We start from the raw sequence: 27,364 nt of genomic DNA on the forward strand, positions 1-27,364 counted from the left end.
GTCACCCAGGAGCCAACCTCCCAGCCGAGGTGCATCGCGAACATGTCAGGAATCGTCAAGTGTGCCAGGATGATGCTGTCATGCACACTGCGTGTGTATCGGGCGCAGACGTGCATGACGCACAGCTGATGGTCACATATCAGCTGAACGTTCATTGAGTGGAATCCCTGTCGGTTGGTGCAGAGCGGCCTGTCTTCTGCAGGTGTTCGTAGGGCGACATGCATCCTGTCAATCACCCCTTGGCCCGGAGCATGTCGGCAATGCCTGGGCATCCTGGTGGGCTCGGTCCACATTGAAGTGGATGCATTGAGCCACCTAATCATATAGGGCCTTAATGACGACGCAAATGCACCTGCGCACCGAGGTCTGTGAGACACTGGATGTGGTATATTGTGTATACTGCATACGAGGGTATTACAGTAAGGCCCCTGTACTACAGATACGGGGGTAGATCCCTGCCTGCTGGCTCCGCCCAGTAGGCGGAATATAAATGTGTGGGCTCTCCGAACTGCAGCCATTTCAGCAGCGGCTGCGGGAGGCTCCACATCTCTGCGTAATAAAGCCTCGATTACCCTCCACTCTCGTCTCGTCGTAATTGATAGTGCATCAATTTATTACGTAGAGATTTTTAAATGATGGATCTCCGCATCAAGCCTGATCGCCTGCAGCTGCACCCTCAAGCGGACAATGCCAAGTCGGCCTTCGCACATTGGCTAGCTTGCTTTGAGGCATACATCGGATCTGCGACTGAACAACCCTCAGAGGCACAGAAGCTCCAGATCCTTTACACGTGGCTGAGCTCAGACATCTTTCCCCTCATCTGGGACACGCCAACATACGCTGAGGCCATGGCACTACTGAAGGAGAGCTACACTCACCAGACAAACAAAATCTACGACATGCACCTCCTTTTGGCCGCTGAACATTCTGACCTGCTACTCAGAGACGCGTTTGTTACAGGCATAGGGTCGGCCTACATCCGCCAGCGACTCTTAGAAGGGGCTACCCTCGACCTTGCGGCGACCAAGAAACTAGCGCTCTCGCTCACAGTTGCCTCACGCAATATACAGGCGTATGCCCCCGACCACACGGCCCACCCCTCCTGGGCATTGTGGACCCCGCCAGCGAACATCCTACCGTGCAGCCAACCAGCAACCTTCCCCAGTCAACCCCAGGCCTGGACATGTGCGGCCTGTGGGCGCTGCCATCTTCCTCGCCTTAGGACCCCTGCTTGTCGGGCACCTCATCGACCGCTCATCGCCTGCAACCATCGCCGACCAGCCACGTCTGGCCTCTGTCACGATCGACCAGTCCCAACCGCAGAACCTCGCGATCGCGTCAACGACAGTGAAGGTCGACGGGCACAAGATATCCTGCCTTCTGGACTCTGGGAGTACTGAGAGCTTCATCCACCCTGATACGGTAAGGCGCTGCTCCCTCACGGTCCACCCCACCAACCAGAGAATCTCCCTGGCCTCAAGATCCCACGGTACTACACTGCCACTCTCACCATCCAGGGCGTAGAGTTCAGTGGTTTTCGGTTCTACGTCCTCCCCAAACTCTGCCTTGCTACTCGGCCTGGACTTCCAGTACAATCTCCAGAGCCTAACCCTGAAATTTGGCGGGCCTCTACCACCCCTTTCTGTATGTGGCGCTCGCAACGATGGATCAAGGCGCCCAACCGTCTAAATTTGTAGCCTCTTTCTTAAATTTTAAACAACCTGTATGTAAATAGTTTCCACCACTCCCGCTGGACTCATTTTTAACAGGGGGTGAATGTGATAGTCACCACTGTTGTATTGTGTATACTGCATACAAGGGTATTACGGTAAGGCCCCTGTACTACAGGTACGGGAGTAAATCCCTGCCTGCAGGCTCCGCCCAGTAGGCGGAGTATAAATGTGTGGGCTCTCCAAGCTGCAGCCATTTCGGCAGCAGCTGCGGGTGGTTCCACATCTTTGCTTAATAAAGCCTCGATTACTCTCTACTCTCGTCTCGTTGTAATTGATAGTGCATCACCGGACAGGTCCCCACTCGGCACCTGGATGGACCCCATGGGATAGAGGTTCAGGATGACTGTCATGCTTTTTAGGCAATGCCTTGATCACAATTTTGGCACATGTATCCTGTGTGATGAGTTATTTCAGCATATCAAGCACTTATCTACAGAGAAAAAAAAGTTTTGTTGGGCAGTTTTTCATGAACATGTCCATCATTTTAATAGTCATGGTGCTACAATTCCTCATTCACTCCCACTGATTAGCTGCATATCTTTCAAATCCTAACTTGACCAACTCGCAGCTCCTTTAACCCTACATTTTAGCTTTTATCCTCCCAGTCTCCTTCTGCACTTTATCCTGCACCCTTTTAACTTTCTCCAACCCCACGTTATTCGTTATGCTACCAGTGACTGAAGACCCTGGGAACCTCTTCACTGCGTCAATATGTTGATTGCGATTCATGCCACAATGATTCACCAATAGACCAACGGGAGACATTGCCCCCATCAGAAGCTCTTGGCCCCACAAATAACTGTTGCCACTTTATTATCGAACCACAAGCAGCGAATATGTTTCTTGTATTGACCAAATGACCACACAACCAGTATGTTAGTTCAAAAGACAGTTTATTATTAAACACAAGACTTATCTCTCTGTGCAATGATACACGAAGCTATGTATTAAACTACACCTATCAACTAAGATGACCTTTACTTAACTTCTGGATGACCGGCTCTGTGCGGGTAGATAAGGCCTTTATCTGAGTCCTCGCGTGTGTCAGCTGGAAATCGTCAGGTTCGTCTCGGCTGCGGCTCCCCTCTGTCAGGTAGCGATCGCGGTTGTGAACTTTGCTGGTCGTTATGCTGCAATTGGTGTGGACACAAGCCGGTCCCAAAAGAGATCGATCCCTAGTACGCAGGGCTTCTTATCCTTCTTCTCTTTTGCGCCCTTTTGGGCGGGATTAACTCAGGATCCAATGGATCGATCGGGTCTCGATCACTCTGATCGATACTGGCCAATTAGGAACGGGTACCTTGATGGCTGGGCGGGTCCTAGTCATTATTGTTCCAAGTGCGTAGGCCTTTCCAAATAAGGGGAGGTGGCACTGGGGAGTCTGATACTGTTGCTATTCCTTAATTTGAGTCTATTGTCCTGGGGAAACTGGTGATTGACCTTTAACAGGTGCAAGTTTCAATTCGGTCTGGTTTTCCTTTGCTCAATACATAGAGGCTGTGCACTGTCTGTGTCCTGGCTTGACCACAATTCCCTTTATCCTTTGCGGTCGGCCATTTTAGATGGCCACACAACCAAGTTATGCCTTTTCCTTCTTTCAGATGCTGATCGCAACTACGGACGGAATCTTACCAAAAATGTGTCAGTTCCTGTGAGTAAAAGGAATGTGAGTGGGTGTGGTTTACCCTTTCACTCTGGGAGGGCGGGGCCTCATAGAGCCAGGAACTGGACTCCAAACAGATCTTGGCGACACCTGTAAAGGTCACCTCGACTAGCGCTGCAATCTAATGGTCCCCAGCCCAAATCATGGAGGTCTCAAAGGCTTTACCCTCACACTCGACATTAATCGCTGGCAAACCCCATTCCCCTCCACCCCCCACCCCTACCTTCCCTCCCCCACCCCCAACACCCCAGCCCAACATTCATCGCCGGCAACTCTGCACTCACTACACTAAAAACCCCCCCACCCCCACAGGACTCCCACTAGAGTCCAGCCCTGGTTCTCCAACCTGCCACAGAGCACTGCCAGTGCACTACCCAGGCATGTCTACTTCCCGGGCACTATACTAACGTCTGCGCCTCACACCTGGCCAAACCTTTTGTAAATGACCCCAGCATGACATCACGCTGGCACCAGGTGAATATTACGTGGGGGGGGGAGAGAGAGAGGAGGGAGTGCTGGAGAGAGTGCTCGCTAATATTAAAATTAGATTCCCGGCCTCCTGCGGCACAACTCTCTCACTGAGGGTGGGTGGGGGGGATTCCAAAACCCGATCATGCCGGAGAGAATCACATTTTTTGATTCCCTCCAGAGTTTGAGTCTGCGCCAAGTTTTTCATGGGTGACAGTGTGGGCTCAAAATCACTCCCTTTGTATTTCCAACTTTATTAGTTTTTCTTTGAGATATCCAGCATTTGCAGATTTTCTTTGTACCTCCAGCAATCTGGCAAATATATTGCAGATGCCTTCTCTGTACCTTCTTGTAATTTTTCCTTTCGCCCATCTCCTATTTTATAGATGACTGCAGTCTGATTTTAGGAACAATGGAAACAGAGTCTGAAACTTATTAACAGAGGTTGACTGTGGACAATGGAACTATTCACAATGGAATTAATTCTGTCAAGGCACAAAGCCATTGTATGAGGAGAAAATTCAGACTCTGACTATCCTTGGTTTTCTGAAACGCCATTATTGACTGACTTTCATCATAACAGAATTCATTGTCAGAGTCTTTCATTATAGTTAATGCTGATTAATGACTGATATAAGTTAAGCCTGCAAATAAGTTATTACCAGAAGTATACAATTTAAAAGACAAATAAGCAAGAATATAAATAAGCCAGAACAAAGAGAAAGCTTGGAAATCAAAAATAATTTGCGCAGTACCATTGCACATTATTGTTGAATTTCACCAGCGCAGCCCCATTCCATGACTCCGTGTGCTGCGTCAATAAAACACAAGCTTTTTCATCAACTCCAAATAACATGATGAATATTATGATTACACCTTTGTGTCATTAACATGCTGTTTGTGGAAATGTGTAGTAATTTCCCTTAGGTTTTCAGTGAAAGTACTTACTTTCTGTAGTGTCTGGACTCAAAAGTGTCTCTATCTGAGTATTTATGTTAATTGTTGAATGATTCTGCATGTCGGAATTCCAACCATTGTGTCTTTATCCAATTATTAGTATCTAGGCAGAAATACTTCAATGCTCCTCAAGAAATATTTCAGTGGGAATATTTCCCTAGTAGTCCAGGAACAATAAAATAATGAATCATGCAATGTGCTAAAGTTGTGTCATTACACAATGCTAATCAGGCCCTGACCTCATTAACTATTAAATAAAAAATGCATCAGAGGATACAAACGTATACAAGAAACTCAACAGAATGCTGCAAAAATATTGATGCAAATTTAGCTATATTAAATGCAAACAAAAAAGGGAACCAATTATATTAAATAAGATCCATTAAGAACATTTCCAGCAAACCTCACTTCAGGTACGATCTGGGGCTAGAATCTTCACCAGAAACACGGATTGCGATTGGGCGGGGAATCGGGCCACCTGCAAAAATCCAGGTTTGCGCCCAGCACCGCAACGCCATGCTCTGGTCTCTCCCTGGCGGCGAAAACGAGGTTTGTTCCCGTGGCAGCAGGGGCATGCAAAACCAAAATTTGCATGCATTTAAACTGATTAGTGGGTTGGACACAGTTTGCTCTGCCCTCCATGATGCTCCGCCCCTCTCAGGCTGAAGTCATGTTGGGACTAATTACAAGTACTTACAAACAGGGACTGGGCTGCCTGTGTCCTTTAAATGCACAGAAGGCCTCTGGTCATTTGGGAGCCCTCCTAGACTGCCCCTCTGGACACCCTCACATACCCCAGCTCTATCATCAAGGGGATAAACATGGCCTAGCTCAATCAGTGGCCCACCAGTTGTTTACACCTGCACCGTGGTCTTTGGAGCCTTCACCTGGGTCTCTGCCCCTTAGGGGCAGAGACCTCACCAGTGACCCTGACCCTTCTGGATCACCAGCTGTCTCCTCCAGGTGAGGCCAGTGGCACTGACTTTGTCTGCCATCATCTCACAGACGGTGTTCAGGAGGACAAGCTTGAGTATGCAGCCCACCCTGGGGAAGGGGGTGTCCCTCTGCTCCTCACTGGCATGGAGCTTTGGGTCCACTTCGGGGGCAAATCTGTGGCTATCTTCATGGCTGCAGTGAGTGTGTGGTAAGTGGAGTGCTTAAGAACAGTTCCAGTTGCTAGGCTCTTTGGCGCTAACCGGCCAAAGCGAGTGGGAACTGTCATGAGCTTTCCATGATCCGGGGAGGCCGGGAACGCTATTCAACATCAATTGGTTCACTTAACGAGGCCCCATGGACTTCACGCTGCAAATGAAGACTCACCAGCCGATACCCTGGGATCGCGTTCGGCAGCTTCCCATTAACAAAGTTGAGCAGCACTTAAACAGCACTTGCACAGCCATCCCCAATCAGCTCGCAACCATTGCGCCGAGAAAACAGGCCCCAAGATACCAGCCTCCCCGAACAGGCGCCAGAATGTGGCGACTAGGGGCTTTTCACAGTAACTTCATTTGAAGCCTACTTGTGACAATGTGATTTTTTTATCAACATTAGGAGATGCGGATCTGGGGAGGCTCCTAGATGCGATGGAGGCTAGGAGGGATGCCATGTTCCCCAAAGGGTCAAGGAGAGTGAGCCACAGGACAGCCTGTGCCGCCTGAGATGAAGTGGCAGCAGCCATCAGCTCGGGAAGCGTGACCAGGAGGACTAGCCTCCAGTGTCACAAGAATGTTAATGACCTACACCGGGCCACACGGGTGATTTGACACCAACAACCCCCTCCCCAAAGACGTATCCACCACCACGTGAGCATCCACCCCCACAAAGCTCCATTCGGCCTCTGACCCTCCCTCCAACCCCCCTCCAAAACCTTCCTTTCACCCTCACCTCTGTGAACCATGCGTGCGGATAAAGATGCCCTCTCTTTGTCTCCACTGGAGAAACACTCCCAGAATCATCGGGAGAGACAGGCGGAGGGATGCCGGACATAAGAATCCTCACAACCTTTGAGTAATGGGCCCTGGAGATGACAGGGGTGGCTGAGGTCAGAACGGTCACCAATGTGGAGGTCGGCGCATGCCACAGAGGTGAGGATCCATGGGGCCTCATCCTCCAGGATCGACTCGACACAGCTGTCAGCCTCACCCTCCACCAGCGTAGATACACACACCTCGGTGGGCAATGTTAGTGGTCAGCCTTCGGGGGCACAATCTGGTGAGCGCCACACAGTTGCTGATGTACATCAGGTGGAGACATTAACACCCAGGCGAGATATCAGTTGGAGGTCTGTTGGATCGCAGGACCCAGCTGTGTCCCAGCCAAATGCTGAACCTGTGGAACATGCAAACCAGAGCTGATGGAGATGATAGGGAGCGGCATTCAGAGGGAGATGTCAGTGACACTCCAACAGGCCCATAGCCGATTGTGGGAGTTCCAGAGGCTACGGATGCAGAAGATGTCTCCGGAAATGCATGGTACCGAGGCCAACACAGCTAGGGTGGCGACCGCAGTGGAGAGCCTGGTGCACGTCGTCGGCAGCATGAGTGAAGATGTCCAAGGCGTGGCGCAATTGGTGATGGCCATGGCTGAGGGCCTCGAAATGCTGTCCGACTCACTGGGGATGTGATCTAGTACCAGACTGACCTTGATGAGGTGCTGCAGGACACGTCCCGCTCTCAGATGGGAATGGCCGAGGTGCTGTGGAGCTTGTCCCAGTCGTAGGTGGGCATTGCCGAGGCGCTGCAGAGCATGTCCCAATCACCGAGGAGCATCACCGAGGGCATCGACACCTTGGTGCAGACATTGGGGAGCCACCAAGGCTGGAAGAGCCAGATGACGCAGAGGCAGGCGGGACTTGAACCAGCTGCCCTTACGTCCTGAGGTGAACCTCAGGGCCCTATGGACACTGGGTGCCAATCTGAACCTGTCCTATGGAGTGGGCATGGTGGCCACCAGCTCCCCAGAGTTCCATCCCTTTTATGAGTCTGCCTCATGAAGTCAGCACACGGAACATGGTGCCACGGCTGTGCACTTGCCGTCGCAAAGTGTGGCAGAGCCCTCCGGTTCCAGAAAACATCCGCCATGGGCATCGAAGGCCACAGAACGCAGTAAACAGCTGGCTGCCTCCACCTCCGATGTGCATCCTGGGGCCACGTCTAGACATAACGGTAGAGCAAGGAAGGCAGGAAAACTAAGCATTTTGAGGATCACACTGGGGCATTGTTGGACACCTGTGACAGATTAAAAACCCTTCACCACACCCAGCATGATGCCTCTGTCACTTTCTTCCGCAATGAGGGTCGACCTCCGAACCCTTGGTCCATCTCTCCAGGTACCCCCCTCCCCTGGTACATCACGTGCAGGTGATGGGTGTGAGTGAGCACTCAGCAGACAGGCAGGTGTCAGACTATCGCACAGATTTGGGAGAACCGGCGCTCAGCTTTCTGCGGCTTATCATCATCCCCTCACCCGCCCTCGACACTGACCCGCTGACGGTGCTGACACAGTCCCAGCACCCTGGAGTGATGTTTACACACCAGGGAGGGTGGGAAAGGGGGGTAAGGTAGTGATGACGGACCAGGCCACGTCGTTTAGTGAAGTGAGTGAATATGAGGGACTCCCTGGCTCTCCGGACTTGTCGGACCCTTGCCGCTGCCACCTGTCCTGGAGCCTGTGGCTGGTCCTCTGGTTCATCCCCGGGCTCGTCCTCCAGCCCCTGCTGATCCGGCACCTCCTCATCATTCTTATCCTCAGAGGTGGGCACATGTTCCTCATTCCGAACCTCCTGCGCATTGTTTTGTCTTTATACCCAAAACAGATCCATTTGTAGGCCTCAAACAAACCAAATAATTCTCTGTATCCATATCTCTGAGTAGCTTTGGCTCAGTGGATACTTTTTAACATCTGCATTTTAAGTTTCTGTTCCAATGCCACTCCAGAAACTTGAGTGCTAAATGAGGCGGACATCTCCGTGCAGTGGCAGTGCTGAGGGAGTGAACCATCATAATTTTGTTGTACGTTCAGTCCAGCATGGTTGAACATTAAAGTGTTTATTGATAACACATAAATATGTACACACATACAGGGTAGTCTTTAGCTGTAAGATAACTTCATGCTTTCTTCTACTCGGGTCTTTGTCCAGTCCACAAAACTGATTCCAGTCTTATGTCATGGGCGAATTCTCCAACCTGCCAGCCCCATTTTCCGGCACGGCGTGCCCCACCAGCAGCGGGATTCTCTGTTCCTGCAGCCGGCCAATGGGGTTTCCCACTGTGGTCACCCCCATGCTGGCGTGGGTGTGCTGCGGAGAATCCCATTGACGGAGAATCTCGCAGAATATGCTTTCTTAAATCATACTGTTGGCAGTAGTTTCTCAATCCCACATTAACCCTTGCTATGCCAGATACCCACATATTACAAGGCTCTGCCTTAACCAAATCCCCATCTGCTCTCTCAAGTGAATTTAAAATACCCCAGGGCACTATTTAAAGAAGAGCTGGGGAATTCCCTACAATTTCCTATTTATCCCTCAATCAATGCCACTTAAACTGCTTACGTGATCAATTGGCACTGCTATTTGTGTAACCTAACTGTGTGCAAATTGGGTGTCAATTCCTCAAATTACAATAGTGACTACACTTGAAAGTACTTCTTCGGTTGTAAAATTCTTTGGGATATCCTGCGATGTGAAAAGTGTTGTATAAATGCAAGTTGTTTCTATCACATCTGGTATCAATCCCAGTAACTTTCTCTGCTTTACCATGTAAACTGACCACAAAAGACCGCCGGCTGGTGAGAAGGATGTAGAAGAACAAATCTGCAAGGAATATTACAGAATGATGCAAACATTTGAGTAGTTTTAATGGACGACTTTAATTACCCAAATGTAGACTGGGACAGTGGTATTCTAAAGGGCGGAGAGGAACAAATGTTCCTAGCTTGTGTTCAGGAATATTTTCTACTGCAGTATGTATCCAGTCCAACAAGAAAGATGCACTGTTGGACCTGGTTCCTGGAAATAAGCTGGGCCAAGTAGATCAAGTGTCAGAGAATCAAAGAATTTACAGTGCAGAAGGAGGCCATTCGGCCCATCGAGTCTGCACCAGCCCTTGGAAAGAGCACTCTACCCAAGCCCACACCTCCACCCTATTCCCGTAACCCAGCAGCCCCACCTAACCTTTTTTGGACACAGAGGGCAATTTAGCATGACCAATCCACCTAAACTGCACATCTTTGAACTGTGGGAGAAAACTCGAGAACACGGAGGAAATCCATGCAGACACGGGGAGAAAGTGCAAACTCCACACACCCGAGGCTGGAATTGAACCCGGGTGCCTGGAGCTGTGAGGCAGCAGTGCTAACCACTGTGCCACCATGCTATCCGCCCTGGTATCCACTGGGTCCTGTCTCTGAAGTTACAGATGTATACCGTGTCCCCAATCGAAAACTTCTGTCCACGCTCCGTCTGCTTTGGTACTGCCTCTGGTGATCTTGTCTCCGTGTTACGTTCCCAACAATATTGGGGAACGTCAGACTAAGGCGGGATCTCAGCCTCCTGCCCATTAGCAATTCTGCAAATGCCACTCAGTTTGTCTTTGGATGATCCCGGATGGGAATATATGTGCTCTTCACCACTGCATGGACTTATCGTGAGTAGGCAATAAACTTCTTGAACTATCAATAGAACAATAAAACATTACAGCACGGTACAGGCCCTTCAGCCCTCGAAGTTGCGCCGAACTGTGAAACCAATCTAAAGCCCATCTACACTATTCCATTATCATCCATATGTTTATCCAATGACCATTTAAATGCCCTTAATGCTGGCAAGTCCACTACTGTTGAAGGCAGGGCATTCCACGCCCTTTCTACTCTCTGAGTAAAGAACCTACCTCTGACATCTGTCCTATATCTATTTCCCCTCAATTTAAAGCTATGTCCCCTCGTGCTAGCCATCACCATCCGAAGAAAAAGGCTCTCACTGTCCACCCTATCTAATCCTCTGATCATCTTGCATGCCTCCATGAAGTCACCTCTTAACCTTCTTCCATCATATTGGTGTGATGTGGAGATGCCGGCGTTGGACTGGGGTGAGCACAGTAAGAAGTTTTACAACACCAGGTTAAAGTCCAACAGGTTTGTTTCAAACACAAGCTTTTGGAGTGCAGCTCCTTCCTTAGCTGAATGGAGAGGTATGATCCAGAAACATTTATATAGACAAAGTCAGAGATGCCGGACAATGCTTGGAATGCAAGCATTTGCAGGTAATCAAATCATTACAGATCCAGAGAGAAGGATAATCACAGGTTAAAGAGGTGTGAATTGTCTCAAGCCAGAACAGTTGGTGGAATTGTGCAAGTCCAGGCCAGATGGTGGGGGGTGAATGTAATGCGACATGAATCCAAGATCCCGGTTGAGGCCGCACTCATGCATGCGGAACTTAGCTATAAGTTTTTGCTCGGCAATTCTGCGTTATTGCACGTCCTGAAGGCCGCCTTGAAGAACGCTTACCCGGAGATCAGAGGCTGAATGCCCTTGACTGCTGAAGTGTTCCCCGACTGGAAGGGAACATTCCTGCCTGGTGATTGTCGCACGGTGCCCGTTCATTCGTTGTCGCAGTGTCTGCATGGTCTCGCCAATGTACCATGCTTTGGGGCATCCTTTCCTGCAGCGTATGAGGTAGACTACATTGGTCGAGTCACACGAGTATGTGCCGCGTACCTGGTGGGTGGTGTTTCCACGTGTAATGGTGGTATCCAAGTGGTATCATATTGTGATGAGGGCAAATGTAACTACAAGTGGCACAGCTGGACACCCAGACCATGGCTGCATCTCACCACAGAGGAGCAACATTAGGACTGAGTACAGGAAAGGTATTAGGCTATGATGCTCATTTGGAGAGCCTGTGCGCACATGAGCCAAATCACCATTCTGCACCTTAACAATTCTGTGATAATGAGAAATGGTCTCTGCTCGAGACTTTGAACTGATCTATTCTTTCTTTCTTTCCCTGAACAGTGAGATAGAGAAAGAGAGATAGAGAAATACAGCACAGAACAGGCCCTTTTGTCCTAGGTTAATCATAGAATTTTGGACAATTTTTCATGGCCAATCCACCCAACCTGCACATCTTTGGACTGTGGGAGGAAACCGGAGTACCCGGAGGAAACCCACGCACACACGTGGAGGATTTGCAGACTCCACACAGACAGTGACACAAGTCGAAATCGAACTTGGGACCCTGGAGCTGTGAAGCAATTGTGCTATCCACAATGCTACCGTGCTGCCCTTAAGAAGTTAACCTACACTCCATTATTCTACCCTAATCCATGTACCTATCCAATAGCCGCTTGTAGGTCCCTAACGTTTCCGACTCAACTACTTCCACAGGCAGTGCATTCCATGCCCTCACTACTCTCTGGGTAAAGAACCTACCTCTGACATCCCCTCTATATCTTCCACCATTTATCTTAAATTTATGTCCCCTTGTAATGGTGTGTTCCACCCAGGGAAAAAGTCTCTGACTGTCTACTCTATCTATTCCCCTAATCATCTTATAAACCTCTATCAAGTTCTCCATCAGGTCTCTGTAGCACTCTGGTGTATTTATTAATATATAAATTCACATAGTTATGTCGTAGACCATTAAGAGTTTTGGTGGGGTGGTCCTCATGTCTTCAAAATAAAACAAATGCAAATTAATCTCTCCCTCCTCAGATCCACCATAGGAAACTTCTATTCTAGGGGGTGGGGCATGGTGCAGTGGTCAGTGGGGAAAGAAATTGGCAGCTTTAGTTGAAAGGATAGGTGGAGAAGACATTAGCATAATTGGGAGGTTTGGATAGCTAACAGAGCCTCTGAACCAAATGGCAAATATTTTCCAAAATGTATGTCTGCAAACTCTCCACAGATTAAACCGAGAGCTTTCTAGAGCACCCCTTTTAGGTGTTTGTGTATTTATTCTTCACAATGTAAGTCGGGTATATATACAGCTTGAGTGACATGCCTGTGTGCCATTGCATTTTAGCGCACTTATCTGTTGTCAGAGTTTTGAGGAGCTATGTTAACTTTCCATTGCCAGTTTCTAGTTTATTGTATATGTTAGTGACATAATTAATAACAAAATATGGGTCAGAACATTTGAAAAGGCAATAAGCAAGTATGTGTACATAGTGAAAAACTTGCATTGATGCAGTGAATTTTGTGTCCCCCGGATGACTTGAAAAAACGACTTTTTAAGTGTAGTCAATCATGTTATGAAACAAATGCTGTCACAATCTTTTCAATGGTGTATGGTTATTTAGCTGCAATCTTAAGGTGGTACTTAAAAAGAAATGCAAATCATTAAAATGCCTCCGAAAGGTCAATCGGCCCTTTCATCTGTTGCATTTAATAGCTGTAGTCACGGGTAGGACAAAACAATGAGTGGTTTTCTTACCTAGAATGGTCAGCAGGACTGGTAAGAGGAGTAGAACATGGGTGGTAAAAATAGTGACTGCAGCAACACAGATCACCAGGGAGAGAATCAAACTGTACAGTGCACTTTGAACACCTGCAAAGGGGGAAAAGACACTACAATGTTTTCTGAGTCATTTCAAAGAATAATGTAATTATAGTTATTCAATCAGGCAGTCTGGTGATAACATTAACACACTGAAGGTTTAGTCTCACAATTCATCAGAACTGTAACTTATTAAACTTACTACCAGAACTTATTTTTTAGTTTCTATCTATTGGTGATCTGCCCACGTAAGTCAGTTGATATCCTTTATTATAGAAACAGTATGTCATATTAGGTAACACATGATTGTATTCTGCTGTTAAAGTGCAACAGTATCTGAATTGACTTTTAACTTTAATGCTACATGGTTTAACTCGAAACTTGACAGGACATCGAGATCATTACAAAAGGCTGTTTGCAAACTCACAGGTACTCATCAATTTCTGGCTCCAACAGGAAAAAAGCAAGACATAATTGACTCACTTTCTCTTTTTTCTAACACATACTTTTGATCGTTTGTCGGGCAACATCAAAAAAGTGATAGGATTGAAACTGTTATAGAGTTAGATAACTGGGGTTAGCACATTTCTTGATCAATGGAAATTCTGCACTCCTCTTTGCTTCTGTGATTCTTGACCCACATCATCTTGCTCACAATTCGCAGTGCAGCACTATAAATGAGGAAACATAACATGCAGCAAAGTTCATGCAATTATGATTTATGGGGAAAGTTTGATGACATTGGGCTGGATTTTCACTGAATCCGGATGACTTGGGAGCTCTTTCAAAACAATTTCAAGATTCATGGCTCTATTCTCAGCGTTCCGATTTTCAGGAAAACATTTTAAAAATGCGGGCAAGTATGGATTTTTGCACTCTCCCCTTGACCAGCTCCGTTAAGGGAAAGGCATGTCCTAGACCTCTGTAATTTCCCTGAATTGGGCTAGCTGCTTGAGGAAACCTTTTGCACACTGTTTAGCACACTGGGCTAAATCGTTGGCTTTAAAAGCAGACCAAACAGGCCAGCAGCACGGTTCGATTCCCGTAACAGCCTCCCCGAACAGGCGCCGGAATGTGGCGACTAGGGGATTTTCACAGTAACTTAATTGAAGTCTACTCGTGACAATAAGTGATAAAAAAAAAAGAAAGGTAAATTCAAATGCTCCTACTCATTCTCCCACATGCCGAGGTATGTCCCCCCTACAATTCCCATGTTAAACCTCTATGGCACCCCATGCCAACGTATCCCCCCCACCCCCCCCATTCCCCAAGAAACCCTTATGGTCCTTCATGTCCACCAGACCAAAGTATGCCCCACCCCACCATCTATGGGCCCCATGAAGTTCCATGCCCATTCACCCGACGGGGAAGCATGTGTGTGTGTGTGTGTGTGTGTGAGCCAGTGTGTGTGTCAAACTCAATTTCATGCGGCTGGCTAACCAACTGCCGGCCAGCATGAATAGCACCCGTGAGAGGCTCAGCACTGCAGATGGGGGTGGGAAGAGGGCGGGCGCTGGAAACAAGAAGGATGCAGATGGGGGATTTAGATGCAACTCCCTGCAGGTTGGAAGACTGCATTTAGCATCTCAGGGAGCTTATTTGCAGTGGGAATTGTTTTGGTCCCCCATCAAAGAGATTTTCACAGTAACTTCATTGCAGTGTTAATGTAAGCCTACTTGTGACACAGATAAAATTATTACAGACTTGGAGAGCTTCTTCGGTGTGAAAGATGACATTGCTGTCCAGATCCCATGACGGGACCCAGTTTTTCCAATGAGTTACTTGGAGGCAATAGATGACCATTGTCACATCTTGCGGCCAAGGCAAGGCAAAAGGAGGCCACCTCACATCACGAGGAAGGCCTGGAGGGAGATGATGGCCCTGCTCAGTGGCCACAGTATAGTATGCAGAACCTGGATCCTGTGGTGAAAATGTTCAATGACCTTCCACAATGTGACATCTTCATTACTAATTCAAGTTAGAACCTTGGGTCTTTGTGGGTGGCAGCACATGTTGGTGCTCGGGGGTGTGAAATACGGAATTCAGTGTGGCACATTGTGTGTCTTGATCGAGGTCAGATTGGTGGTGGGGAGAGGGATACCATCCTTAAAGGCCGCCCCAACCAGTGCTGCAGCCGAATAGTCCCCAGGCAACATCGTGGTCTTGGGGCTCTTCTCCACTGACAGTCACCACCGGATGATTCCACAACCCCATCCCAGATCCCTCTCCCTCAATGTCTACTCTCCATTCACCACCCCCCCATGCCTACCACACATATACACATCCTCCATTGGCCACCCACTAGGGTCCTGCCCTGGCACTGTTCCCTGGCACAAGTTGGTACTGCCAGTGGCTTGGCATGTCCCTCTGCACTCCCCTTGACTGCCTCATGCCTGGCAAGACTTTGTGTAAATGACACCGCTGTGCCGTGTCAGGTTTCCGTGAGTGGGAGGTCTGGAGAGTGTTCTCGCTAATGGCAAGGTAATGTATTAAAATTAGGTTCCCACGGTGCGTTTTTCACTACTGCGATGGGGTGGGGGGAAGTGGGGGGGGAGATTCCAAAATCTGCTCATGCCAGAGGAAATCATATTTTTCGATTCTCTCCAGATGTTGATCCCGCTCCACGTTTCTGAGTGAGTGAGTGTCTGGATGACCCCCAGTCTCAGATTTCTCACTCACCCTCATCACCAACACATACTCAGGAGTAGGTGAGCGAGTGAGCACCTGAGACTGGGAGTGAACCAGACATACACACTCTCATTCTGTCACAATCTAATAGTCATGTTTATTAATTACTAATTTTTTCATAATATTCGATTTGTTGCTTTGAGATTGCTTTGTTTTTTTCTTTTGATCATACCACAACTTTTTATGAACATTCATGTTTAATATTGTGCCAGTATTATTTTCATTTCCCTTTATGCTTGAATGTATCTCAAGTGGCTTGCTGTGAAACTAACCGTAATGTTGATAAACGCCCAGCTATGATTGACAGCTCATGACCACATCAAAATCAGTTAAGTGCTTTCTGCTGACAAAATAGGAAGTGAAAGTACTTAACTCCTACACGTTTGTAAACATTGTGGTTAATTTCACAGCAGGCTACTGTGAGCTTCATTCAAGAATGAAGAGAAATGAAATTAAACAATCCAGGCATCTGGCTTTCTGGAAGCTGTCAATTACAGGCTCTGAAAAGCTATTTTTCTTTGAAGTGAATAGAAGCCTTGCAGATTCAAAGGACCTGAGGCGGTTTAAAGCCTTGTGATGTGCTTTTGGCTTTCTATTAAGTTACAATTTCTGCTTTCTAGACATCTGTCTGAGGCAACAGGTGTACAGCACATGTGAGTGAAAAAGCAGTGATTTGTTTCACTGTTTCTGCTCTTAGGCTGTATTGTCTACTGCATTGGGAATTTTGCTGGGCATTTTAAACAGCCCAACTATGCACCCCAGCCCCTTTGGCTGCCTCTGGACTTTCCCCTGAATCAGCTGGCCAGACTGCAGTGCACACCTGCCTCCTCACAATAAAAATCCTGTCCCTACAGTTTTTTTTCTTGAGATGGGCAAGCCGAGACAAGTATTTTACTGACTCCTGCTAAGAGCTTCAAGGATGAAACTCCTGCCAACCTCTCTGCCCTACATGGATCATTTGTTTGAACATAAAGTAAGAGGAATGGCAAAATTGGAAAACAACCAGCAAGTTAAGAAAAAACAGCAGTTGGAATATTCTAACAATTATCAATAATAATGATTTTTTAAATCCTGTGAAATTCTTTTGGGGGCTCTGGCATAGGTATTACTCGATGATACTGGGCATTCACAATTTTTCATCATTTAGGATCTCTTAAACTACTTCAGCAACATCTACAGGTTTGCAAGAGCTTTGGTTCCGATTTTCTTTTCGGTCATTGGGATTTCTTCCCTGCATTATTACACTAAAATCCTTTGCAGTATCTAACTATTTAAGGACAATAATAAGGAAATTGAAGATGAAGTATAAACAATATAGTTCAAACAAAACATCCATAAAAATGACTTTAGTAGCTTTCACTGATGGGCGGTGTTGGCTCAATGGCATCGTGTTTTGTGCGAGAAGGGATTGGTGAGTCCCTGATCTTAGCTGAGTTGGTCACAGAATGGCAACGAATGAATGACTTTTGCAGACAGAGGAAAGATTCGGGGTGCGATTCAACGAATTCCGGTTTCGGGAGCATTTGGCTGGCTGTTCCTCGGTGGTTGCAGTGCCACCATTCACCGGCACTTTGTCAGTTTTTTGGGCCTCGTTTCTCCCCGCCGAAGTCATATTTTAGTTGTCCATTAGTCATCTCCTTGCAGATCGGGGGGGGGGGCGCCATTTTGACCGGCAGCCCCGATCTCTGCACAACCCATCCTTCCATGTCCCACCCCTGCCTGTTGGCCACCCCTTTTGCTCTCCCCATCTTTGAGGCCCCTAGAACCTCCTCACTCCTCCCTGATGGACCCTGGACCATGGCAGTGCCAACCTGGCACATGGGAACTGCCAGGCTGACAATGCCACAGGCATTCTAGCAGTACCAAGGTGTCCAAGTGCCAGGGCACTACCCTGCCATGTTCCCGACCACCCGGGGGTCTTTAATGGCCTGCAAACTCCCAGAGGTGCTGTCACGTTTCATCCATGTTTGTGGAAACCAGGGCTAAATGGCTCCCTAATGGCTCATTTAAACATTGCATGTTTCCTTTAAAAAGAATGCCAAAAAGTATAATTCAGGCAAAATCCTTAGTCAACTGGGGGTTCCAATGGCCTCTGAGCCTCTTGGCACATGGCCATCACGTCTGGTTTCTGTTTTGGAAACTCACTTTGTGCCTGTAGGGGCGGTGAATTCTGGAAGCTGGGAGACTCCGGCCATGAACGCGCTGAGCATATTTAAATGAGTTTAAAGACTGCATTGGGTGCTGCGGGCCGGGAATATTGCACTCCATTCAGCCCCTGGCACAAACTCAGGTAGACCGGGCACAATGGTGGGATAGAATCACGCCCAAAATATCGTTCCAAAATTGCAGGATTTTGTGCCTTATCTCACGAACCTACTTCTTGGTCTTGTGACTTACCTATTATTTCCATAAAAATCTGTTTCCAGTGCTCACAAGTCTGGAATCCATGACGTAGTGATGATTGTTCCGAAAACTGACGAAGCTGCTCCTGGAGGAAATTCTCCCATTTCAAGTAATCTGCATATGTTTGAAATGAAGACTTTCCTTTGTAGGTTGTCTGTGAAGAATCAAAGATCATGGAAATAGCAATGAAAATCACATATTGTTTCAGCTAACTGATGCTTCTACCTAAAATAAAATGCAAAATAGAATTACACTTTGGTAGGGCACACCAACAATAATTTCTATTTCTATTTGACCTTTTAAAAAAAATTTAGAGTACCCGATTCATTTTTTTCCCAATTAAGGGGCAATTTAGCGTGACCAATTCACCTACCCTGCACATCTCTTTGAGTTTGTGGGGGTGAGACCCACGTAGACACGGGGAGAATGTGCAAACTCCATGATGCACAATCAATTGCACAAAGACTAAGGTTGGGTACAACTGTGGCTTTATTGCAGTCAGATGCGTGGACTCCTGCTGCAGCTGGCGAAATGGCAGATCAATGGAGGACACGCATATTTATACAGCTCCTAGTGGGCGGAGCCAGCCAGCAGGGGCTACTGGCGAGCCTGGAGTACAGGTCCTACCTTACATCCCGTAATACAGGTGTACAGTGGTTAACCACACTCCACACAGACAGTGATCCGGGGCCGGGATTGAACCCGGGTCCTCAGCACCATGAGGCAGCAGTGCTAACCACTGCACCACTGTGCCGCACTCTACGTGACCTTCAATGTACTAAAACATCCAAGTGCTTTTAAAGGAGTGGAATAAGACAGAAACTGACACCAAACCAAGGAAGAGAATACAAAGACAGGGTGACTAAAAAATTGGCGAGAGACAAATATTAAAGAGGGTCTTAAGGAGAAGAGATAGAGAGGTTTTGGCAGGAAATTCCAGAGCGTAGGGCCCAGACCCTCCTTAATATTTGTCTCGAGCCAACTTTGGATGGAGGGGTAGCTAGTTCGAGCCCCTGCATCATCTGGCTCTGCCAGCCCTGGTGGTTCCCCGTGGTCCTCACCATCCTGTTGACGCACTCGGCGATGCTCCTCAGTGACGGGGACATGCTCTGCAGCGCCTCGGCAATACCCACCTGTGATTGCGACAAGCTCCTCAGCGCCTTGGCCATGCCCATCTGAGAGAGGGACATGTCCCGCAGAACCTCATCAAGGTCAGCCTGGGTGAAATCCCCCAGCGAGGCGGACATTCTGTTGAGACCGTCAAACTTAGCCGTCACCGGCTGTGCGACTTGGACACCTTCACTAATAGTGTCGACCTTACACCAGGCTCTCCACTGGGATTGCCATCTTAGCAGTGTCTCAGTGTCATGCATTTTTTTTAAAATAAACAATTTCATTGAGGTAGTTTTTGGCTTTGTAAACAGTTACAGACATCAACAGAAAGAAAGCAAAAAAGGCAAAAATGTGCAAACATCCACATACATTCAATACTTCAATCGTAATATACTGCACAAGCCCGCTCCTCTCCCACCGGTACTACCCGCCATATTTTCCCTCCTACTCTACTCTACTCTACCCCCCCCCCTCCCTCCCCCCACCCCCTGCTGACGCTCACTCTCCCGCAAAGAAGTCAATAAATGGTTGCCACCTCCGGGCGAACCCCTGTACAGATCCCCTCAAGGCGAACTTAATTTTTTCCATACCCAGGAAACTCGACATGTCCGCAAGCCACAACTCAGTCTTCGGGGGCTTTGAGTCCCTCCACGCCAATAGTATTCGTCGCCGGGCTATCAGGGAAGCAAAGGCCAAAACATCGGCCTCTTTCTCCCCCTGGACTCCCGGGTCTTCCGAAACCCCAAAAATTGCCACCCCTGGACTCATCACCACCCTTGTTTTTAGCACCCGGGACATGATCCCCGCAAATCCCTCCCAGTACCCCCTCAGCACAGGGCATGCCCAAAACATGTGAACGTGGTTCGCTGGTCCTCCTGCGCACCTAGCGCATTTGTCCTCTACCCCAAAGAATTTGCTCATCCGAGCCACCGTCATATGGGCCCGGTGAACGACCTAAAATTGAATCAGCCCGAGCCTAGCACATGTCGCGGTCGAATTTACCCTACTCAGGGCCTCTGCCCACAGCCCGTCCTCCATTTCCCCGCCTAGCTCCTCCTCCCATTTAAGTTTCAGTTCCTCTGTCTGGGGCCCTTCCTCCCTCATGAGCACCTTATAAATACCCGAGACTCTACCCTCCCCTTCTTCCCCCCTAGAGACTATTCTGTCTTGGATCCCCATTGGCGGGAGGCGTGGGAAAGATGGGACCTGTCTACGAACAAAGTCCCGCAACTGTAGGTACCTAAAATCATTTCCCCTTACCAACCCAAATTTCTCCTCCAAGCTCCTCAAACTCGCAAAGCTCCCTTCCAGGAACATATCACCCACCCTTCCCACCCCCGCCCGCCGCCATACTCGGAACCCCCCATCCATACTCCCGGGGGCAAACCGATGGTTGTCGCAGATTGGCGCCCAGACAGACGCCCCCATCTCCCCTACATGCCTCCTCCACTGGCCCCATATCCGCAGGGTCGCCACCACTACCGGGCTGGTGGTGTACTTGGCCGGCGGCAGCGGTAGAGGAGCCGTGACCAGGGCTGCCAAGCTGGAGCCCCTGCACGAAGCCGCCTCCACCCGCTCCCAAATAGACCCCGTACCCACCATCCACTTCCTTATCATAGCGATGTTGGCTGCCCAGTAATAATTAATCAGACTCGGCAAAGCCAGCCCTCCCTCGCTGCGGTTCCTCTCCAACATCGCCTTATTCACCCGCGGGGATTTTCCCGCCCAGACAAAGCTCATGATCATCCTGTTAACTCTTTTGAAGAAGGACTGTGGGATAAAGATCGGGAGGCACTGAAAAATAAACAGAAATCTAGGGAGGATTGTCATCTTTACAGTCTGCACCCTCCCTGCCAGCGACAGTGCATCCCATCTCCGAAACTCTCCCTTCATTTGCTCCACCACCCTGGCCAAATTTAACTTGTGCAGCCTGCCCCAGTCTCGTGCCACCTGAATTCCCAAATACCAGAAATTTACCTCAACCAGCCTAAACGGTAGCCCTCTCAATCTGTTCTCCTGGCCCCTTGCCTGTACCACAAACATTTCACTCTTGGCTGTATTTAATTTGTATCCTGAGAACTGGCCGAACTTCCTCAGCATTCCCAGTATACTTCCCATCCCGGCCACTGGGTCCGACACATACAGGAGCAGGTCGTCTGTGTAAAGAGAGACCCTATGTTCTACCCCGCTCCTCACCATCCCCTTCCATCCCTCTGCGGCTCTCAGCGCAATCGCCAGCGGCTCTATGGCCAGTGCAAACAGCAGTGGGGAGAGCGGGCAGCCCTGTCTGGTCCCTCGGTACAACCTAAAGTACTCCGACACTTCTCTGTTAGTCCTGACGCTGGCTCTCGGGGCCTGATATAATAATTTGATCCAATCCACCAATCCCTCCCCGAACCCAAACCGTCCGAGCACCTCCCATAGAGAGTCACACTCCACCCGGTCAAAGGCCTTCTCGGCGTCCATTGCCACCACTACCTCCACCTCCCTACCCGCCGGGGGCATCATTATCACATTAAGTAATCTTCTCAGGTTGGCCGCCAGCTGCCTACCTTTCACGAACCCAGTTTGGTCCTCCCCAATCACCTCCGGTACGCAGTCCTCCATTCTAACCGCCAATACCTTTGCCAGGAGCTTGGCGTCAACATTAATCAGGGAGATTGGCCTGTAGGACCCGCACGCCTCCGGGTCTTTACCCCGCTTCAATATCAGTGATATAGTGGCTTGCGACATTGTCGGCGGCAGGGTCCCTCTGTCCCTTGCCTCATTGAAAACCCTCACCAAGACCGGGCCCACCAGCTCAGAAAACTTCCTATAGAACTCTACTGGGTATCCATCAGGCCCCGGGGCTTTCCCCGACTGCATGGCCTTTAGGCCCCCCAATACCTCCTCCACTCAGTGTCATGCATTGTTGCATCTCCTGCGCCCATAGTCTCTGGGGCTCCTCCAAGCTGGAGTATCACTGACATCTCCCTCTGAATGTCCCGGGCGCTCCCTTACGTCTCCGCGTAACCCTGTTCCACAGGCTCAGCATCAGGCTGGGACCCAGCTGGGTCCTGGGATCCGGCAGCCCTCCGACTGCTGTCTAGCCTTGAGGCTCCTGCCTCCAGCTGATGTACATCAGAAGCAGTGTGGTGCTCACCAGATTGTGCCCCAGAAGCCTGACTAACATTTCCCACCGAGGTGCGTATGTCTGTGCTGGTGAAGGGTGGGGATGACAGCTGTGCTGTGACGGTGGCATCCTCGGAGCTCTCCTCTAAAATGGTCTCCTGGGAGGCTGGCGAGGGTGCCATCTGGGATGGGCGTCGACTGGAGGACCTGCGGGAGAATGGACATGTGGTCAGTGGGAGGGATGGGTCAGTCAGTGAGGCAATAACAATGCCCGTTTGACAGGTCCTCCTGGTGAAGCCCGGGTAAAGCTCACGCGGCATATGCCAGCCTCCATGTTGATGACCGCTCTGTCTTCGGCCACACCAGTCACCTCCAGAGCCTGCTCCTTGAAGGTGAGGATTCTTATGTCTGGCTCACCACCAGATAATTGTGGGAGAGCTTTTCCTGAGGAGACACAGAGAGGGCAACATTAGGGCGACACAGAAGCACAGTGGTGAGCAATGTTGCTACACAGGTCCAGGATCCCAGGTTCAATTCCCGACGTGGGTCACTGCTTGTATGGAGTCTGCATATTCTTCTCGTGTCTGCGTGGTTTTCCTCCGGTTGCTCTGGTTTCCTCCCACAGTCCAAAGATGTGCAGGTTAGGTGGATCAGCCATGCTAAATTTCCCTTAGTGTCCAAAAACGTTAGACTGGGTTACGGGGATAGGGTGGAGGTGTGGGCGTGGTTGCTCTTTCCAAGGGCTGGTGCAGACTTGATGGGCCCAATGGCCTCCTTCTGTACTGTAAAATCTATGATTCTATGATTAGCCACACGCATAGTTCATGGTGGTGGGAGGAGAGAGGGGTGTGAAGGAGGGGGAGGGGGGTTTAATGAGGAGGGGGTGGAGGAAGGATGGGGGGGGTTGAAGGGGGTATATGCACGCATGGGGTTGAAGGGAGAGTTGGGGGTCGCATGGAGAGTTGGGGGGCACATGGACAGTTGGGTAGGTGGATGCTCGTCTGGGGGTGGAAACATCTGGGAGGGAGCGAGGGTCATTGGTGTCTACCCAGTGCAGGTATTTGACCTTTCTTCAGCACTGGATGCTAGTCCTCCTGGTCACACTCCCGATGCTCACAGCCATCGCCATCTCATCACAGGCAGCACTAGCTGCCCTATGGCTAATCCTCCAGGAACCTCAGGGGAACAAGACATCCCTCCTGGCCTCCACTTCATCGAGCAGCCTCCCCAGGTCAGCATCCCCGAATCTTGGGGCTGGTCTCCTTGGCGCCATTATTGTGAGCTGTCTGGATTGGCTGAGCAAGTGTTGCTTAAGTGCTGCTCGAACTGGTTAGCGGGGGGGGGGGGGCTCGCAAGCACGGTCCTGGCGAATCAGCTGTACCAATTAACGTTGAATAGCGTTGCCGGGCCTCGCTGGGCTGAGCGCTGGGACGTGTGCGGCAATTCCCGCTGATTACCACACTTAGAAACCTCTCCAGAGAATTGCGCCCTAAGTTTCTTGACCCAGAGTGGTGAGACTGTAGAACTTGCTACCAAAGGGAGTGGACAAGACAATTGTGCAGCTGAATTTAAGGGAAGCAAGATAAACAAATAATACAGAATGAGAGAGGGTTCAGCTGCTAGTTAGGTGAGGAAGGTAGCATATAAATCCCAGTGTGGACTGGTTGGACTGAATAGCCTCCTTCAGTGTTATATATTCTATATAATTCTAGGTAATAGGGTAATGAATATTCTGATCAGATTTCAACTGGAGTGAGAAAACAAGGCATCGTGGTGATGCTCATAACAGGCAACCAATCGTGGGAATCATGGCTGCAGGGAGATTGAAGGTGAGATGCTATGTGATGAAAACTTCAGGAACACATCCAACCGGTGTTGACAATGCTAGATAGAATTCTGAGCCCATGCTAGCTATCTCCGGTCAGGGGGAGCCCCCCAATACAGCCCTCAGGTGATGTTTCCTATCATAATGATCTGCTGCGCTCTGCATAACTGGGCACTGCAGTGGGGCAAGCAGCTGGACCAGGAGGTGGAGACGTGCCACACATCCTCTGATGAGGAGGATGTCAAGGAGGGCAGTGACAGGTAACTCGCGCACGGAGGAGGATGAAAGATCTCGGGCGATGGCCAGTGCCCACATGGAGCACAGGGCTAGGGGCACTCTCATTGACTCTCAGCTTGGTGATGACCAGGATCAGGCTGTGAAAACCTCTCCCAACATTGTGTCTCACTTCTTCTCACTGCTGTGGGGCCTGCGAGAGGTCATTTAAATGGTCGCTCCATTCATGGGTAGGCTGCCGGATGGTGCAGGAGGATAATGATGACGTGCAATGAGGGCAGAGCGATGCTTATCTTAACCTCAGCAAAATGTCTGACTCCTGGCTGGCAGAGAGCTGAATGAGACCTGCCAGTGAACAGGGTAATTTTAGGCCAGACAAGCAGAATAACACATCTCAGCTGCTACTGCCTCCACTGTTTTTCCAGCTCATAGACTCTGACACGGCTTCAGCCAATGGCATCATCATAGCTAGAAAATTCTGGCACATATGAGGCCTGAATATTGGTGTGTTGGGGGGAACCTTCCCTTGATGAGCAGATGGGTGGGATGCTGCACTAGGAACAATGCAGTATTACTACGTCGTCACTGTGAGAGGTGGGAGAGACACTGCACTGTCATTCTCACACTGCACAAGGTGGAAGTGCTGTTTGCTCGGGGCTTGCGGAGCATGGCACCATGACATGATAGCTTGGGGGCTCTTTGTGGGTGAGCGGACTGATTTTTAATGCTAGTTAGTTATTATGATGGTGTATTTTTCTAATGGTGCCTTGGTTCGCTCGTGCTCAGCAGGTGCCTATCGTTCATTAGTCTTCCTCACCCTCCTGCCAAGTCTAGATGTATCTCCAGGATCCTGAGCCTGTTTCTGGCGGCCTGCTGACTTCCACACTCTGTTGCCTGAAATGACCTTGGCGGGAGTCCCCTGGGCAGCACAGGTACTGAAGTGCTGCCCTCCTTGGTGTACGGGGCTGCAGGTGTTTCTCTAAAGGAAGAGGTGTGACAGATGGACACCCCCAGGGTCTCCTGAGTGGAAGGCCCTGGGCAGTGCTCCTGCAGATCCCTTCCCTTCGGATGTCTCAAAGTTCTTGTGCTCCTCCATGGGACAGAGGGGCATCTTGAGTGTGATCCAGAGGTCCGGTCACCCCGGTCCTGACGCTCTTGGATTCCCACCAGTGCCTGCACCATGGAGCTCATGCCCTCAGCCATGGAGGTCATGAGCTGAACCATGGAGCAGACATCCTCAAGATGGAGTGCACATCCTGCGCCAAGGTCTCCACGGTGGACGCCACCCTCCGTGGCAGTGTTGGCCTCATTACATCAGATTGACGGCACCATCTCCTTGGAGTGCAAGGAGGGATACTGTTATCCCTTCCTGATACTCGTGATTCCCCCTTTGCAGCTCCAGCAGTTCTGAGACAACCGTACCCGGGACATGTCATCAGACAGGGGCTCAGCAGTTTCCTAGGTTGCTGCATCCCTCTGAGTGCCAGATTCCTGGGATGTCCCTGTCTCTACTTGCTGTGGATCATCAGGTGTGAGGTGTTCACCAGTGAGTGACCCAGAAGCTTGTCTAATTAATCCCACGAGGTGTGAGTATCTGCGCTGATGGAGGCCGTGGACGATAGGTGGGAAGACTCTTCAATGCTGGTCTCCGAGATGTCTGACTCGGAGCTTCTTGGATCTGTGGTGTCCTGGGGTTGCAAGAATGATCTGGGCTGGTCTGCTGATCGACCTACACTCGAAGGGAGATGACATTGATAGGAGAAAGTTCACCCACGTGAAACGTGCGCAATAGATGTGTTGAGGGGGGTTCTCATTTTTATCTCTGGCCCCGACCTCGCCCTATACACAGGAGTGGTCCTGCTCCTTGCCAGCAAAGTCATGGGCTCATTCCTCAAATTGGGCTCGGGTCTTGAGCTCTGGCATCACTCCAGCTGGCTTTGCCTGCTCATGCTTCTTGTGCTCGAGGTCTTGTCCTTCAATGAGGCAGATGGGAAGAGTGTAGGCAGAAGTTGTGCCACGCAGATAGAGAAGCGGTGTGGCAGGCATGGGAGGTGAGTTGGAGCAGGCACGTGAGGGGCATTGAATCTATTGTGCGGGGGCTGGGGGGGAGGGGGGGCGCATGACTAGTGTTATTACACCACGAGGTGGGTGAGAGTGAGATCACCATGGAGGTGAAGAGGGATGCTGAGGGAGACATGAGGAGGCGTACTCACTATGGCTGCACCAATAAGATCATTCATTTTCTTGCGACACTGCAGCCCCGTCCCTCTTTTTGAGTGAGCTGGTGCTGACAATCGCAGTTATAGCTTCCCACACAGGGTTGGTCAATTTGCTGGTTGAATGTCTGCCTGATCGTGGGTAGAGAGCTTCCTACCTTTGCTCAAACCCAGAAAGAGGTTTGCTGAGGGCTCCCTCTGTAAAACATGGCGCAGTCTTTCTGGCAGCCATCCTCCCTGACTGGACTTGGAAGAAGTGCTGGAGAGCCGTTTAAAAGGAGAGTCCACTGATTACAGAGTTTAAATTTTCCCAGGTCACCATGAGCATGACACGATTCATGTGGAAGAAATAAATTGTGTTAAAGAGGTGGAATACACGGTGGGTTCTCCCGCCAGCATCGACGGCGGGATTCCCCCCAGTCTTCCCATGAGAACCGACACTTTGAAAAAATATGG

At 49.6% G+C, this 27,364-nt stretch overlaps 1 protein-coding gene across 6 annotated transcripts in view; it reads right to left on the minus strand.

Moving 5' to 3' along the window:
* disp3 (dispatched RND transporter family member 3) overlaps positions 1-27,364 on the minus strand; it is a 717,999-nt gene that overhangs the window by 16,105 nt on the left and 674,530 nt on the right. For all 6 annotated transcript variants that reach the window (XM_038821800.1, XM_038821802.1, XM_038821804.1 and 3 more), the window contains 2 exons: positions 18,404-18,563; positions 13,256-13,369 (listed from right to left, as the gene is read on the minus strand). In XM_038821800.1, coding sequence (XP_038677728.1) covers positions 13,256-13,369; positions 18,404-18,563 — 274 coding nt within the window. The remainder of the gene's footprint in view (positions 1-13,255; positions 13,370-18,403; positions 18,564-27,364) is intronic.

Source organism: Scyliorhinus canicula, chromosome 16 (assembly GCF_902713615.1).
Source record: "Scyliorhinus canicula chromosome 16, sScyCan1.1, whole genome shotgun sequence".
NCBI classification, from domain to species: Eukaryota; Metazoa; Chordata; class Chondrichthyes; order Carcharhiniformes; family Scyliorhinidae; genus Scyliorhinus; species Scyliorhinus canicula.